The 12942-nt window shown below is 43.8% G+C and overlaps 1 protein-coding gene across 5 annotated transcripts in view; it reads left to right on the forward strand.

The window, feature by feature from the left end:
- Positions 1 to 12942, forward strand: part of LOC106597151 (inositol-tetrakisphosphate 1-kinase-like) — a 49652-nt gene that overhangs the window by 24546 nt on the left and 12164 nt on the right. For all 5 annotated transcript variants that reach the window (XR_006769515.1, XM_014188432.2, XM_014188397.2 and 2 more), the window contains exons 4-5: positions 6651 to 6776; positions 10218 to 10335. Coding sequence is in view for 4 of the 5 variants with exons in the window: in XM_014188432.2 (XP_014043907.1) it covers positions 6651 to 6776; positions 10218 to 10335 (244 nt within the window). In the remaining variant the exon portion in view is untranslated. The remainder of the gene's footprint in view (positions 1 to 6650; positions 6777 to 10217; positions 10336 to 12942) is intronic.

Here is a 12942-nt window from a genome sequence, read left to right on the forward strand (position 1 = left end):
CCACTAGAGGGATGTCTACAACCACCAACTTACCGTCGTAAGACAAGGCCGAGTATAGCCCACCAAGATCTCCGCCATGGCACAACCCAAGGGGGGGGCGCCAACCCAGACAGGAAGACCACGTCAGTGACTCAACCCACTCAAGTGACGCACCCCTCCCATGGACGGCATGGAAGAACATCAGTAAGCCAGTGACTCAGCCCCTGTAATAGTGTTAGAGGCAGAGAATCCCAGTGGAAAGAGGGGAACCGGCAAGGCAGAGACAGCAAGGGCGGTTCGTTGCTCCAGCCTTTCCGTTCACCTTCACACTCCTGGGCCAGACTATACTTAATCATAGGACTTACTGAAGAGATAAGTCTTCAGTTAAGACTTAAAGGTTGAGACTGAGTCTGTGTCTCTCACATGGGTAGGCAGACCATTCCATAAAAATGGAGCTCTATAGGAGAAAGCCCTACCTCCAGCCGTTTGCTTAGAAATTCTAGGGACAATTAGGAGGCCTGCGTCTTGTGACCGTAGCGTACGTGTAGGTATGTACGGCAGGACCAAATCGGAAAGATAGGTAGGAGCAAGCCCATGTAATGCTTTGTAGGTTAGCAGTAAAACCTTGAAATCAGCCCTTGCCTTAATAGGAAGCCAGTGTAGGGAGGCTAGCACTGGAGTAATATGATACAATTTTTTGGTTCTAGTCAGGATTCTAGCAGCCGTATTTAGCACTAACTGAAGTTTGTTTAGTGCTTTATCCGGGTAGCCGGAAAGTAGAGCATTGCAGTAGTCCAGCCTAGAAGTAACAAAAGCATGGATTAATTTTTCTGCGTCATTTTTGGACAGAAGGTTTCTGATTTTTGCAATGTTACGTAGATGGAAAAAAGCTGTCCTTGAAACAGTCTTGATATGTTCTTCAAAAGAGAGATCAGGGTCCAGAGTAACGCCGAGGTCCTTCACAGTTTTATTTGAGACGACTGTACAACCATCCAGATTAATTGTCAGATTCAACAGAAGATCTCTTTGTTTCTTGGGACCTAGAACAAGCATCTCTGTTTTGTCCGAGTTTAAAAGTAGAAAGTTTGCAGCCATCCACTTCTTTATGTCTGAAACACAGGCTTCTAGCGAGGGCAATTTTGGGGCTTCACCATGTTTCATTGAAATGTACAGCTGTGTGTCGTCCGCATAGCAGTGAAATTTAACATTATGTTTTCGAATGACATCCCCAAGAGGTAAAATATATAGTGAAAACAATAGTGGTCCTAAAACGGAACCTTGAGGAACACCGAAATTTACAGTTGATTTGTCAGAGGACAAACCATTCACAGAGACAAACTGATATCTTTCCGACAGATAAGATCTAAACCAGGCCAGAACTTGTCCATGTAGACCAATTTGGGTTTACAATCTCTCCAAAAGAATGTGGTGATCGATGGTATCAAAAGCGGCACTAAGATCTAGGAGCACGAGGACAGATGCAGAGCCTCGGTCTGACGTCATTAAAAGGTAATTTACCACCTTCACAAGTGCAGTCTCAGTACTATGATGGGGTCTAAAACCAGACTGAAGCGTTTCGTATACATTGTTTGTCTTCAGGAAGGCAGTGAGTTGCTGTGCAACAGCTTTTTCAATTTTTTTTGAGAGGAATGGAAGATTCGATATAGGCCGATAGTTTTTTATAATTTCTGGGTCAAGATTCGGCTTTTTCAAGAGAGGCTTTATTACTGCTACTTTTAGTGAGCTTGGTACACATCTGGTGGATAGAGAGCCGTTTATTATGTTCAACATAGGAGGGCCAAGCACAGGAAGCAGCTCTTTCAGTAGTTTAGTTGGAATAGGGTCCAGTATGCAGCTTGAGGGTTTGGAGGCCATGATTATTTTCATCATTGTGTCAAGAGATATAGTACTAAAACACTTTAGTATCTCCCTTGATCCTAGGTCCTGGCAGAGTTGTGCAGACTCAGGACAATGGAGCTTTGGAGGAATACCCAGATTTAAAGAGGAGTCCGTAATTTGCTTTCTAATGATCATGATCTTTTCCTCAAAGAAGTTCATAAATGTATTACTGCTAAAGTGAAAGCCATCCTCCATTTGCGAATGCTGCTTTTTAGTTAGCTTTGCGACAGTATCAAAAAGACATTTTGGATTGTTCTTATTTTCCTCAATTAAGTTGGAAAAATAGGATGATCGAGCAGCAGTGAGGGCTCTTCGATACTGCACGGTACTGTCTTTCCAAGCTAGTCGGAAGACTTCCAGTTTGGTGTGGCGCCATTTCCGTTCCAATTTTCTGGAAGCTTGCTTCAGAGCTCGTGTATTTTCTGTATACCAGGGAGGTAGTTTCTTATGACAGATGTTTTTAATTTTTAGGGGTGCAACTGCATCTAGTGTATTGCGCAAGGTTAAATTGAGTTCCTCGGTTAGGTGGTTAACTGATTTTTGTCCTCTGACGTCCTTGGGTAGGCAGAAGGAGTCTGGAAGGGCATCAAGGAATCTTTGGGTTGTCTGAGAATTTATAGCACGACTTTTAATGCTCCTTGGTTGGGGTCTGAGCAGATTATTTGTTGCAATTGCAAACGCAATAAAATGGTGGTCCGATAATCCAGGATTATGAGGAAAAACATTAAGATCCACAACATTTATTCCATGGGACAAAACTAGGTCCAGAGTATGACTGTGGCAGTGAGTAGGTCCAGAGACATGTTGGACAAAACCAACTGAGTCGATGATGGCTCCGAAAGCCTTTTGGAGTGGGTCTGTGGACTTTTCCATGTGAATGTTAAAGTCACCAAAAATTAGAATATTATCTGCTATGACTACAAGATCCGATAGGAATTCAGGGAACTCAGTGAGAAACACTGCATATGGCCCAGGAGGCCTGTAAACAGTAGCTTTAAAAAGTGAGTGAGTAGGCTGCATAGATTTCATGACTAGAAGCTCAAAAGACGAAAACGTCATTGTTTGTTTTTTTTGTAAATTGAAATTTGCTATCGTAAATGTTAGCAACACCTCCGCCTTTGCCCCCCCCACCATTGTGAGGCAAAGGGTGGGGGGGTCGCAATCTTTTGAAACTTAACCTCTTACATCTAGACGTTCCGCTAGCGGAACACCTGCTCCAATATCCAATGATAGGCGTGGTGCGAATTACAAATTCCTCAAAAATACAAAAACTTCAATTTTTCAAACATATGACTATTTCACAGCATTTTAAAGACAAGACTCTCCTTTATCTAACCACACTGTCCGATTTCAAAAAGGCTTTACAGCGAAAGCAAAACATTAGATTATGTCAGCAGAGTACCAAGCCAGAAATAATCAGACACCCATTTTTCAAGCTAGCATATAATGTCACAAAAACCCAGAAGACAGCTAAATGCAGCACTAACCTTTGATGATCTTCATCAGATGACACACCTAGGACATTATGTTATACAATACATGCATGTTTTGTTCGATCAAGTTCATATTTATATCAAAAAACAGCTTTTTACATTAGCATGTGACGTTCAGAACTAGCATACCCCCCCGCAAACTTCCGGGGAATTTGCTAGCAATTTACTAAATTACTCACGATAAACGTTCACAAAAAGCATAACAATTATTTTAAGAATTATAGATACAGAACTCCTCTATGCACTCGATATGTCCGATTTTAAAATAGCTTTTTGGTGAAAGCACATTTTGCAATATTCTAAGTACATAGCCCAGCCATCACGGGCTAGCTATTTAGACACCCGGCAAGTTTAGCACTCACCAATATCAGATTGCACTCCCAGGACTGCTACTTCAATAACAAATGTTGGTTTGGTCCAAAATAATCCATCGTTATATCCGAATAGCGGCGTTTTGTTCGTGCGTCCCAGACACTATCCGAAATGGTAAATCAGGGTCGTGCGCATGGCGCAATTCGTGACAAAAAAATTCTAAATATTCCATTACCGTACTTCGAAGCATGTCAACCACTGTTTAAAATCAATTTTTATGCATTTTATCTCGTAAAAAAGCGATAATATTCCGACCGGGAATCTCCTTTTCGGCAAACAGAGGAAAAATCACAAAGACGGGGGCGGCCAGGGCACGCGCCTAAGCCCACAGTCCCTTGATCGGCCACTTGAGAAAGGCGATAATGTGTTTCAGCCTGGGGCTGGGATGACGACATTCTGTTTTTTCCCGGGCTCTGAGCGCCCATGGAAGACGTAGGAAGTGTCACGTTAGAGCAGAGATCCTTTGTAAAAGATAGAGATGGCAAAGAAGTTCAAGAAATGGTCAGACAGGCCACTTCCTGTAAAGGAATCTCTCAGGTTTTGACCTGCCATTTGAGTTATGTTATACTCACAGACACCATTCAAACAGTTTTACAAACTTTGGAGTGTTTTCTATCCAAAGCCAATAATTATATGCATATTCTAGTTACTGGGCAGGAGTAGTAACCAGATTAAATCGGGTACGTTTTTTATCCAGCCGTGAAAATACTGCCCCCTAGCCATAACAGGTTAAAAACGCGCTATTAAGTGTCTATAATCAGCACAATTGCTTTCATTGCGTATTATTACAATTATTTAAATTACATAGTTATGTTTCAGTGATATATTGGGGGGGACAAATCATAGTTTTCCCAGGATGGGGGGGGGTCGTGTCCCCCCCGGGATTTCTGCCCCTGTCGGAGCGCTAAGTCTAGGTCCAAGAGGCACCTAAGTAGCTTCAACCCCAAGCCATAATGCTCCTGAACAGCTAATCAAATAGCTACCCAGACTATTTTCTGCTACTCTCTGTTATTTTCTATGCATAATCACTTTAATAACTCTACCTACATGTACATATTACCTAAATTACCTCGACAATGGTGCCCCCGCACACTGACTCTGTACCAGCACCGCCTGTATATAGCCCCGCTGTTATTTACTGGTGCTCTTTAATTGTTTGTTATTCATATCTTAAAATGTATTTTTTTGTTATTTTCTTAAAGTTGCATTGTTGGTTAAGGGCTTGTAAGTAAGCATTTCACTGTAAGGTTTACACCTGTTGTATTCGGTGCATGTGACAAATAAAATGTGATTTGCCTTGCAGCATTGTGTTGCGGTGCGTTCAGTGTGGTGCATACGTTGGATTTATCGAACATATGAGCCAAACTGTATGCGTAGACGGCTTGACAGAAATGGTAGCAGAAGGTGAATGTTGAACTTTTGTTGCACACATCCAGATGATGCTGCGTACTATTTTGCGCAAGAACGCTGTCGGTGTGATCCAAGCGTAAGACCTGTCCTCTTCCCTGCACTGCCAGACCATGTTAGTGTTTAGCAGCTTTTCAATTTTCACATCTCTCTGTGCTGAACGTTATTGTTCACCTGCCTGTCTGACTGACCCACTGTGTGCCGTTAAGGTGTCTGTATTTTGCTCCCATGCTGAACACAAATGACTCAGATGAACCCGCTGCTTGAACTAGCTAAGCAAGCTAGACGTATTTTATTGACAGATCTCCAGTTACTGATAAAGTGGGTGATAATGAGTGATAACGGTCTAACGCTCCTTTTTAAAGACATCTAGCCCTCATAATGCTTTCAACCCACACAATGCCTTCCAATGTGCTCCTTATCAGAAGTGAGTTACCTGTGTACACGCAGATATAGAAGACGGGCAGTGTTCTTGTCTAGTGCAGAATGCTTGACCAGTCTGGTACCTGTGGGAAAATCCTCTTTGTGTATAAGGCCAATGCCTTACACCCATTTTACTGTACCAATAGATTTAATAAAGTGGAACAAACGGTCATTCCATACCATGTAGGCCTATTTATTTGCATGTTATTTTTGCATTTAGCAAGTATTGCAGTTAGTCTGCTAAATGCCCATCGTTAATTATAGGAAAGAACGAGCATGCTCGGCCTTGCTGTATGATTAGACAGTTCTGGACTCAGTCTGACTTTAGTTTTTTGCTGATTTGTGTGTCTCAAAATAGCTCTTCACTATCAGTGAGCCATTTCTTCAGTTCAGAAATGCATGGCCCCTCTGCTGGAGACGAGCCTACTGAAGTACACACACACACACAAGCAGGCATACAGTTGCATACAAACATAATGGAGACTCAGACATGATGACAAAACAGCCTTAGAAAAGGGTACGGTCTAAAGCACACAAATCAGGAGATTTAGAGAATCAGAATACACACCCGTACATACTGTCTCTCACACACACATTGACCCCCTCCCTCCCGCACACCACAGTGGATCCATTCAGCTTAGATCACAATAGAGGCTCCTTGTGATTTGGACACATCATGTAGCCCAGTAGAAGAGTGACCGTTGTGCCCCAAAGCCTGTCACTCCTTCTGGAGAGGGTGAGCGTGTGTGTGCTTGCGTGTCCGTCCTCTGGGTATATGTGCTGACCCACACAACTCCCCCAGTGGCTTCACAACACCAGTATCGACCTACAGTACACTACTGACCACAGCAGCCAGGCCTATCCTATAACTCTATGCCTGTTGAGGCAGAGCTTGTTCTGTATCTCTGCAGGAAGGAAACACCCCCTGCTGCATCATTTTACATTGTTAAGCAAGAGTGTTACCAAAAACATACAAAACAAAAAGACAGTGGTTATGACTATAGTGGTAGTACAGTAGCTTTCCTTGTTTGTTTCCTTGTTGACCTCTAACCCCTGACCTCTCCCGTGTCTCCCCAGCTGGACCTGAGCCAGCCCCTGGAGGAGCAAGGTCCCCTAGACGTCATCATCCACAAGCTGACCGACCTGATCCTGGAGGCTGACCAGAACGACACCCAGTCAGTCCTGCTGGTGCAGAGAGTGCAGGTGAGGGGTGGAGGGAGGGAGAGCCTGAGTTACAACGGCCAACAGTCTATGATTCCACAACATCACAGACAGATTTCACCACTACAACACGTCTGGTAATTAAAGTGGTTTTGCTAATTAGAGGGGGAAGTGGTCATGTATTTCTGTATCTCACAGGAACAGCCTGTGTTATGAATGTTGTGCACTCATTTTGTGTCTCATCTTAGTGGGAACAGTTTGAAATGAATGTGTTTTGAAGTCTGAGGTGTGTGTGGTGATGGTTGCTGTGTGTTTGTTCTTGTGTGGATCGATCTGGCAGTGCTTTAAAAGGTGTTAGATGTGGTCTCTATCCATGCCACCCTTCTCTCGCCCTCTGTCTCTGGATGACTCAGAGGGCTCTGCTGTTATCGTGTGCAGTCACGCCATCCTCACTGCCAGGGACTGAGACTACACTGCTGCTGACTGCTTATTTGGAAAGGAAAGATGGGGATGTTCACAAGGGACAGATAATCAACAGAACAAAATGCTTCTCAGATTTTTTTAGATATTAATCTTAATGTCACATCAGCACGCAATGTTCAGTTCCTTTCTTTTATGCCATTTTAAAAGTGGGGATCAATCAATCAAATTTATTTATAAAGCCTTTTTTTAGATATATATATTATTTTTTTTACATCAGCTGATGTCACAAAGTGATATACAGAAACCCAGCCTAAAATCCCAAACAGCAAGCAATGCAGATGTAGAAGCACGGTGGCTAGGAAAAACTCCCAAGAAAGGCAGGAACCTAGGAAGAAACCTAGAGAGGAACCAGGCTCTGAGGGGTGGCCAGTCCTCTTCTTCAAGCCTATTGTACCTGTCAGTAGAGCCAGTCAAGGACCCCACCTCTTGAAATGATATCGATCTTGGCTGCAGATGACTAGGATGGTTGAAAGGGAGGGTTGGTTAACAACTGTTGATTTGATCTCCACTCCCTCCTGTAGGTATTTTATGACTCAGAATATCCCCATCTTGCTGTGTGGAGGCATAGTACTTATTGCTATCAGAGACGCTACACAGCAATATAACAAGCAGTTGGCGGGCAGGTTTTCTTTCAGGGAGATTAGAATTTAACTTTGTCCCTGCCGCTGAACGTCACATATAGCCTTGCATTTAGTCAGTCCGTCATTCAGTGGCATGGAAATAAACAGCATTAATGATCAGAACTGTCACTGGACTTCATTGTGCAAACATTGCCCAATAGTTTGCATAACTTCTTTTGACTATAACTGAATTAGATGTTCTCTAACTGTGCAAGGCTTTATTTACATCTTAAAGGGCATCAACCATATCCTGTGGATTTAGGTGAATGTGGTATTCTTTTCCTTAGAGGACGTTTAGGGGGAAATACCACAACTGCCTTCTATTGCAAAACAGGCAACCACAGGTAGTGCTTGTTGATTGTGAAGAACACCATCAATAAACACTTGGCCTTCAAGTATAGGCCTATGAATTGGGTTATACATAATATGTTGGCCTGTACCATTTGCATATGTACAGTTAACTGGCAAAATAAAGGAAACGCCAACATAGTGTTTTAATAGGGTGTTGGGCCACCATGAGCCAGAACAGCTTCAATGCACCTTAGCATAGAGTCTGGAACTCTATTGGAGGGATGCGACACCATTTTTCCACCAGAAAATGTTCTGATGGTGGTGGAAAACACTGTCTTAGGCGCCACTCCAGAATCTCCCTTAAGTATTCAATTGGGTTGAGATCTGGTGGCTGGGCGTCCATGACATATGCTTTACATCGTTTTCATGCTCATCAAATCATTCAGTGACCACTTGTACCCTGTGGATGGGGGCATTTTCATCCTGGAATAGACCACTCCTATCAGGATAGAAATGCTTTACCGTAGGTTGAAGGTGATTGCTCAGAATGGCTGTGTATTTATTGGTGTTTACCTTGCCCTCTGGCGCCTAAACCAACGAGTGTGCTCGCATACTCCCTTAAGACCTTCTCTTGAAAAACTTTTAAAAAGCGGCAATAGTACCATTTGTCCGTTTTGAGACACCGTAGTATGCAGTATCCACTTCCTCATAATAGTCAAAATTGGTCTAAAATGACTCAAGAAATCTGTCATTTCATTTTGACTCTTCTGCTGATGAGATCTTAGTCGTGCAATTTTACATCTAGCTGAGATGTTTGGTGCAGTATTTCTCAGTAACAAAAAGTGCATGTAAACGAGCAGTCTCTCGTTGAATGACAACAGACTTTTATGAAGAATCCTTACTGTTGACCAATCACAAACAAAGTGGCATAGACTTCGGCTACCAATTTTGGCTTGCCTTGGGGAAAACCATGTGTACCCAAATGTCGTCATATATGGACAATCTCTTCGGAGCTGTTTCAACTGGGAAGCATACGGTCGCCTTAATGGGTTGAAAGGACCTAAACCATGCCAGGAAATGCACCCCACACCAAAAGAGCCGCCAGAACCCTCATTTACGAAAGTGTTTCCTTTTATTATGGCAGCTACCTGTAGGTAGACATCTTTCTCCATTATTACCTAGCACACTCTGTCAACACTCTCATCCCCATGGAGGAATCCACTGTCTGTCCCACCCTTTTCCCTCACACACATTTATAGGACATTTTTTATATATCTTTTTTTTAAGCAAATTGATGGCCAAAATTCAGAGGAGTTGTCACGTCTTTTAAACCACTGGAAGATTGGTTTGGCTTTAGTTTTTGATGGCAACATGTTTGTCTTATGTAACAACACTACTGTTTTGATCAGCGCTGGCAGGAGTCATACTCTCTCAACAGAAAGATGTTCAGTCTCAAGGAAAATAAATGGTGTGTGTAGGCAGGCATTTCTGTGCCTGTGTGTGTGCATGTATGTTTGTTAGGCTACATTAGACCTCTTTGCCTATGTCTAAAAATGTATTTACGCAAAAATGAGATTTCACTGACGTGGGGGGGAGGGGTGTTGACTCTTTTGCATAATGTTTAGGCCAAAGCATCTGCCAGTGTTGAAGAGTAGCTAAAAGACTGACATGATGACAGGCTGGCAGGAAGAAGGACTGTGCAGAGAGGTGAAAGTGGAGAGAGTGAGAGATGGAGGAGGGAGATGGCTTGGAGAGGAGGATGGAGTGTTGAGACGAGGAGGATAGAGAGATGGGGGTGGGGTTATATAAATCAGGAAACCTCACGCCGACCTAACAGCCTGCCATGCAGGGCACAGTGATGATGAACACACAACACAGTGGGCATGAAGGAATGAGCAGGGTATCAAAATGGAAATACACTGAGCCCTGTCCTACTGTGACGTGTAAGTGTTGCACAGTGTCCAGACTGCCTACATTAGCTGGGATGTGTGCTCCCTCATAATCTCGTGTGTGTGTGTGTGTGTGTGTGTGTGTGTGTGTGTGTGTGTGTGTGTGTGTGTGTGTGTGTGTGTGTGGTGCCTCCTTTCAGGACTACATTGAGGCCCACCCTGAGACCATCGTGCTGGATCCCCTCCCAGCCATCAGGACCCTGCTGGACCGCTGCAAGTCCTACCAGCTCATCCACAGGATAGAGGACTGCATGCAAGGTACCACACACGCAACACTGGCACTGCCTCGCACTGGTATGATTTAACTCCCAATATCCCCAGTGCCACTGCCAGTCCTAGACCGCAAAAGATCCCACAGGAGTGTGTATGTGGGATTTTTAGAGGGAGTTATCTGTTGTGTCAAGGATTGGTTGTGATAACAGATTGTTTTGATTTAGTTTCTGAGAAAGTGACCAGGAGATGGTGGTGTGACTTATTTCAGCGGTGGATCGTGTCACCCTGTAGTTAAATAATATCATGTTGTGCTTCCTACCAGGTGCTTTATGCAGGCAGTAGAGGAGCATAACTCCCACTATGACAGAACCATCCCTCTGTGAACCCCTGGTGAACCTGGCTCCTGCCTCTACCAGAGTGTGTGTTGTATCCAGTGATGGACTAAAGCTGTATTAGCTAGAGGAGGCTGTCATCCAGCAGGCCAGCAGCACCTAGATCTTCTGTCACAGGAAGCATATGGTCCCCAGTGGGCTGGCTGTGTAGCCTGTCTGGGTCTGGGTCCAGAGACTGGAGCAGAGCAGTGGAATGATGGCACATTAACAACAGAGCTTTTCTCTACTGTAAACACACGTGACTCATCTGCTGTTCATTTACTGAGAACATGGTATGGGACATAAACCTGGAGCCATTACATGAAAACCCTTCCGTACTCGCACGCACCGCACCGCACCGCACGCACCGCACCGCACGCACCGCACCGCACGCACCGCACGCACCACCGCACGGCACGTACCACACGCACCGCACCGCACCGCACGCACCACCGCACCGCACCGCAGAGGAATAGATCAGAGATGTCTCCGAATGTAAAGTGGCGTCAGTTGCTTAAAATAGAACACCGAAAATGTCTGTTTTTTTCTCCCAAATAGACATGTTGGTGGTTAGGTAACAAGGTCTGTAAGCTGTCTGAATTGAGGGAAGCCTCTGTGTGTCCTATGGGTTCACATGACTATGTGGGGGGGCTGGCTGGCTTGCTTACTCATAGGACATGGTTGGATAAGGGGCCTGCTATAATGATGTGATGCATCTGCTATTGAGTGACTGAAGTGGTGAACCTTTTGAATACTCCTCATGCTGTAGTTTTCACCCAGAAGATTCTGGAAGGTTGGACTGGGATGTTGAAATGTAAACCGTCAGATCGCATTACAACATGACAAGAAAAAAACAGTTTGTGATCGTGAATTAAAGTGTTAGTTTCTGTAGTCAATAGTGCTGAGCGATTAACCCAAATGTAGGTTATTCTTTAGTTTTTTTACTAATTGACCGTCGGTTAAGTTATTAGAATTCCATTTAGCTCGATGTGCGGTTTATTTAGAGAGAAATCAGATCAAGTCTGAACTGTGCGACGTAGGGAATTGTAGTTTCCAACAGGCCAATATTCTACATAGTTTAGTGCATAAAAGTGGTAATTAACTACAATGACCATAATCCTTTGGTGCTTTAACTTGTCCGCTCTGTGAGGAGCAGTCACTGAGAGAAGAGTGAACACTTGATCGAGAGGGATAGAAAGCAGTTGCTTCGCGAGCCCGAAAATACATGATCTAAGTGATTGATAGTTGGTATTCAGCAGTCATAAAAGTGTCTTCTTTATTTCGAAGAACTACTAAAATAGTGATTGAGACAGCATAGGCAGCAGCTCTACAGAGATGAAATCACAGTCATCAAATAAAACACATTTTTGATTAAAGTAATGTGAATAAATGATGCCGTAATGGTCAGTCACTACCACCATGGGACTTTTATTAATGGTTTTATTCAGTGTTACAACATTTAACCCACGTAATGCACAGTGCAATTAACGTAAAACATTTCTTTACAGAAAACCGTGATTTATTTATTTTATAATCGAGCCGAAACCAAAGTGACCTAAAATGACTCGGCGCTAGTCGTCAACAACCAGTGGCTGGTGCTGGTGGGAGCATGGAGAGGAGGGTTGTAGCAGAGATAGTATATTGAAAAGATAGTTGTGACCGCTCTAACAATGGAAATGAAATGCATGTCCTCGAAGGTGGAGGCAAGATCAAGTGGAACCATTCTAGCCAATGAGAGTGCAGATGCGCGTGTGAACAAACAGGCACAACGCCGATGTACAGTTGGTGCGTCTACGTAACAACCAAACCATTACGGAACTTCTGTTGGACCAAATAAGCCTCACGTAGCAAATTACAAATGCCATTTTTTGTTCACCAAATTTGACACTCATTGGACCTCTACAAAAAATTACTCACTTCGTGATCTTATTTTCGTGGACAGATTTTGTCTGGTGTGAAACCTCTTCTGCTCTTCCTGTTTGGTTGTAATGAGAGTGGAAAGTCCAAAGTGCACACTCTGGCACGGCCACTTCCTCCTCCTTATCAGTTGAGACCATGTAGCCCCAGTGCAGTGCTGGCTGCCCAGTACCAGAGGCTGCAGAGAGCCTGCCATGGTCAGAGGGCTGCCTGAGTGGCTAAGAATACTACTCAATGGGAGGAAACACTAGAGCTTTGTGCTTGTTTGTGTGTAAGCTGATACATGTTAAACTTCTATAAGTGTACCTGGAGATCAGTAGACAGCCCTGTGAAATGTTTGCCTAACTACACAGGGGTTGCCTAA

Source organism: Salmo salar, chromosome ssa01 (genome assembly GCF_905237065.1).
Source record: "Salmo salar chromosome ssa01, Ssal_v3.1, whole genome shotgun sequence".
NCBI lineage: Eukaryota > Metazoa > Chordata > Actinopteri > Salmoniformes > Salmonidae > Salmo > Salmo salar.